Below are 3,407 nucleotides of genomic sequence, written 5' to 3' on the forward strand. Positions count from 1 at the left end.
TTTGAGATTGTGCCGAAAAGTCTATGACCACGACATTATTTGTTTCGGCCAATGAATTTGGCCAACTAATTTATTAATTTAGACGTACAGCCGGTGTAAGGATGCAAGCTGAATGAATGAATCACTGAATAAATTTTTAAAGGAATGAATTCATAAGATTTGAGTGATTGCGACGACTCAGAGTCCCTACTACAATTCAATTAAGAACAACTGCGTAATTGAATAGATACCTTAAAATGCGTCTAAATGAGCATTCTCACTTCCTGCTTTACTTGTACCACGACGATGCCAGAGAGTAAACATATAGGGACAATCTTTCTATTAGGTATTTGCGTTACAAGCGCCATTCGTAATTTAAAAGAAGGGCCAATGATAGGGCCAGATTCTAGACAGTACAAAATTAAATCTTTACCAAATGAGGATCATACAAACGATTTTACAGACGTGCCCTCGAGCAGAGCTGCACCTGTGCAGGTGCTTTGCACTGAGCGAAGCATGATTTTGCTCATCAGTGCGGACCTTAACTCTAACGGCCGTCCTGTCACTTCTGGAGAATTGAGCCTAGGTGGGTCAACCGAAAGCTGCAAACCCTCTCAGTACAGTGATACTGAATATGTGATTAAAGCAGATTTGCACCAGTGTGGCTCAGAGTTAACGGTATGTAAGATTGTTTGCTCCGAATGTTCAGTTTTCCTAAATAAATAAAATGATAAATTAAATATTTATACTTATACTAAATAAATATTAGCTTTATCTGTAAATATCAAGAGCATGACTGCATATTCAGAACTGGGAAAACCATTTGTACCAAGTTTATCCATTTTCCTTATTTAATTATTAGATTGATGGAGATCATTTAATTTATTCAAACCAGCTGATCTACACCCCAATGCAAAACAGCTTCGGTATCGTAAGGACAAGCAGCATTTCTATTCCTATTGAATGTCACTACAAGAGGTTAGGACTTTACCTATATGGTTATCATCATTTTTACCTTTTCCTGTTTACTTACTGTGTATTTGCTGAAATCTGCATATCAGGATTCACTTCGTAAGCAGTATTGATATGAAGCCTTCCTGGGAGCCATTTACATCTACTAAATCTGCTGTGGAATTGATCGGTTTTTCTTTTCGTCTTATGAATAGTATGTTCAAGATCAGATAAAAAGCATTTTCCCCTCGATCTTCTTTGACCTTTCTTCTTCTTCTTCTTCTTTTTTAGATGACTGGAGGACTAAAAGGTCATTCTATATGTACCACCTTGGGGAAGTCATGAATATTCAGGCTTCTTTCTTAATGGCTGGGCATTCTCCATTGAGACTAGTAATGGAAAATTGTGTGGTCACTCTGGAGCCTAATGCTGCATCAGTGCCCCGCTACATGTTTGTTCAGAACAATGGGTCAGTCAGGATACAGGACTGTATTTTCCAGAAAACAAGACAATTATATCATAAGTAATGTACAAATATCCTTGGCCTAGAAACCATTGTTTTAAATTAAATCTTGAATGAGTTATTATTATTATTATTATTATTATTATTATTATTATGTCAGGTATTGTTGCATCTCTTTGAACTGAAATGAATTGCACGTTTTGCAATATACCACTCTTAAGGTGGCATTAAACATGATGATAAAACTGATGATTAACCAGTATTTGCATTTAAATGTTAACAAAAGGAATTTCTATCCCTTATGCTGTAGATGTCTTATTGACTCTAAAGTGCCAGAATCCAGTGCCCGTTTCATGCCCAGAAAACAAAATAATGTGCTTCAGATGCAGATGGATGCTTTCCGTTTCCATGAAGACCACCGAAACGCTGTGAGCCCTTTATAAACTAAAGCATTTCACTCTATTGTTTTTTAGAACAGTGTATTGTAAGAGTTGTTTATTTTTGTTGTTTTTTTTTTTGGTAGTAGCTGGGTTTTATTTTTTAAAAATAACACGTTATGCTAAATTAACACATGTAAATTAATAAAATCTTTACTTTATAGATATATATTACATGCCAGCTGAAAATTGTTGATCTGGAGGTGAATATCATGAACAAAGCCTGTACCTATTCTGTAAACAGGTATAAGTGAAGTTTTTGTTGTGGTGGTTTGGAGAGAGAGAGAGAGAGAGAGAGAGAGAGAGAGAGAGAGAGAGAGAGAGAGAGAGAGAGAGAGAGAGAGAGAGAGAGAGAGAGAGAGAGAGAGAGAGAGAGACAGAGAGACAGAGAGAGACAGAGAGAGACAGAGAGAGAGAGAGAGAGAGAGAGACATTATTACTTACAAGTAATTAATTAATTTATATCAACTATGTGTCCCTTAGGGTATAAGGATTCTCATATTCAAAAATAACTTGTTTGAAATACAGTGTTTGGATTAGATAACATCTCTAATATTGATGACTTCTGATTCATGAATCTGATTTCTAAAGGTGGCTCAGTGTGGATGGTCGGGATGAGGTCTGTAAATGCTGTGAGAATACTTGTGATGTCATCAGCCAGAAACAAACTGGAAAATGGAGTAGACTACCAAAGTGGTCAGTCAGTAGAGGTAAGCTTTTACCGAAGACCTTTTTGCTAAGACCATCACAACTTTAAAGAAGCAGAGGAAGACACGCTTTGTTGCAAGTTGCTTTGGAATGGAATGCATCTGCTAAATGAATAATTTAAAATAAGTCTTGTTTTGTTTTTTTAGATTCAACAGAGTCCAACACTGTGATGCTTGGTCCTATAACAGTTCTTGGCTAAATTTTTGTGCAATTAATGAAAAATAAAAACTGTTGTTTGTCATTCTGTTTGCATTGTTTTAATAAGATTTAATCACTTAATTTGTAAATGTGTACTGCACAAGTATTGCACAAGTGTCTGGTTGGGATGCTAAAAAAACAAACAAACAAAAAAAAGACAAAACAAAAAAAAACAAAACAAAAAACAAAACAAAACAAACAACAACAACAACAACAAAAAAACAAACAACAACAACAACAAAAAACAAACAAACAAAAAAAAAAAAAACACACACACACAATATTCTGATGCTGCCACAGAAACCTTGGAACTACAAATAGTTGTAAACCGGTTTCCCATACATACATTCAGCAAAAGGGTCTTTTGATTTAATGTATTTCTGTTTTTGTAATTTTATTTTTATTATTATTATTTTTATTTGTTTACTTTTTTTTTTTTTTTTTTTTTTTTTTTGAGATTTCTGTGATATTTTATAGGTGATGTTACAGCAGGGTTTATCTGTGTCGTAAGTGTACACAAACTTTTTGGGTGCACTTTGTGACTTGATCAAACTTTTGAATGCTGGGGCGATTATTGTTGATGGAGGAGGGTGAAGGGGTTTCACGCTTTGTTTAACGTCACAACGCCGCGTTGGCTTTCTCTCTCCTCCCCCTAAACGCACAGTATGAGC

The 3,407-nt window shown here is 35.3% G+C and overlaps 1 protein-coding gene across 1 annotated transcript; it reads left to right on the top strand.

The window, feature by feature from the left end:
• Window positions 1-176: 176 nt before the first annotated feature.
• On the top strand, window positions 177-2,782 carry LOC127162406 (zona pellucida sperm-binding protein 3-like). Its single transcript, XM_051105194.1, has 8 exons — window positions 177-657; window positions 842-957; window positions 1,041-1,144; window positions 1,222-1,399; window positions 1,704-1,821; window positions 1,995-2,074; window positions 2,422-2,540; window positions 2,685-2,782. Exons 1-8 carry the CDS (start codon window positions 247-249, stop codon window positions 2,735-2,737), a joined length of 1,179 nt encoding a protein of 392 aa, XP_050961151.1. The 5' UTR covers window positions 177-246; the 3' UTR covers window positions 2,738-2,782.
• Window positions 2,783-3,407: the final 625 nt, after the last annotated feature.

The sequence above is a fragment of the Labeo rohita genome, unplaced genomic scaffold (genome assembly GCF_022985175.1).
Source record: "Labeo rohita strain BAU-BD-2019 unplaced genomic scaffold, IGBB_LRoh.1.0 scaffold_93, whole genome shotgun sequence".
Lineage (NCBI taxonomy): Eukaryota > Metazoa > Chordata > Actinopteri > Cypriniformes > Cyprinidae > Labeo > Labeo rohita.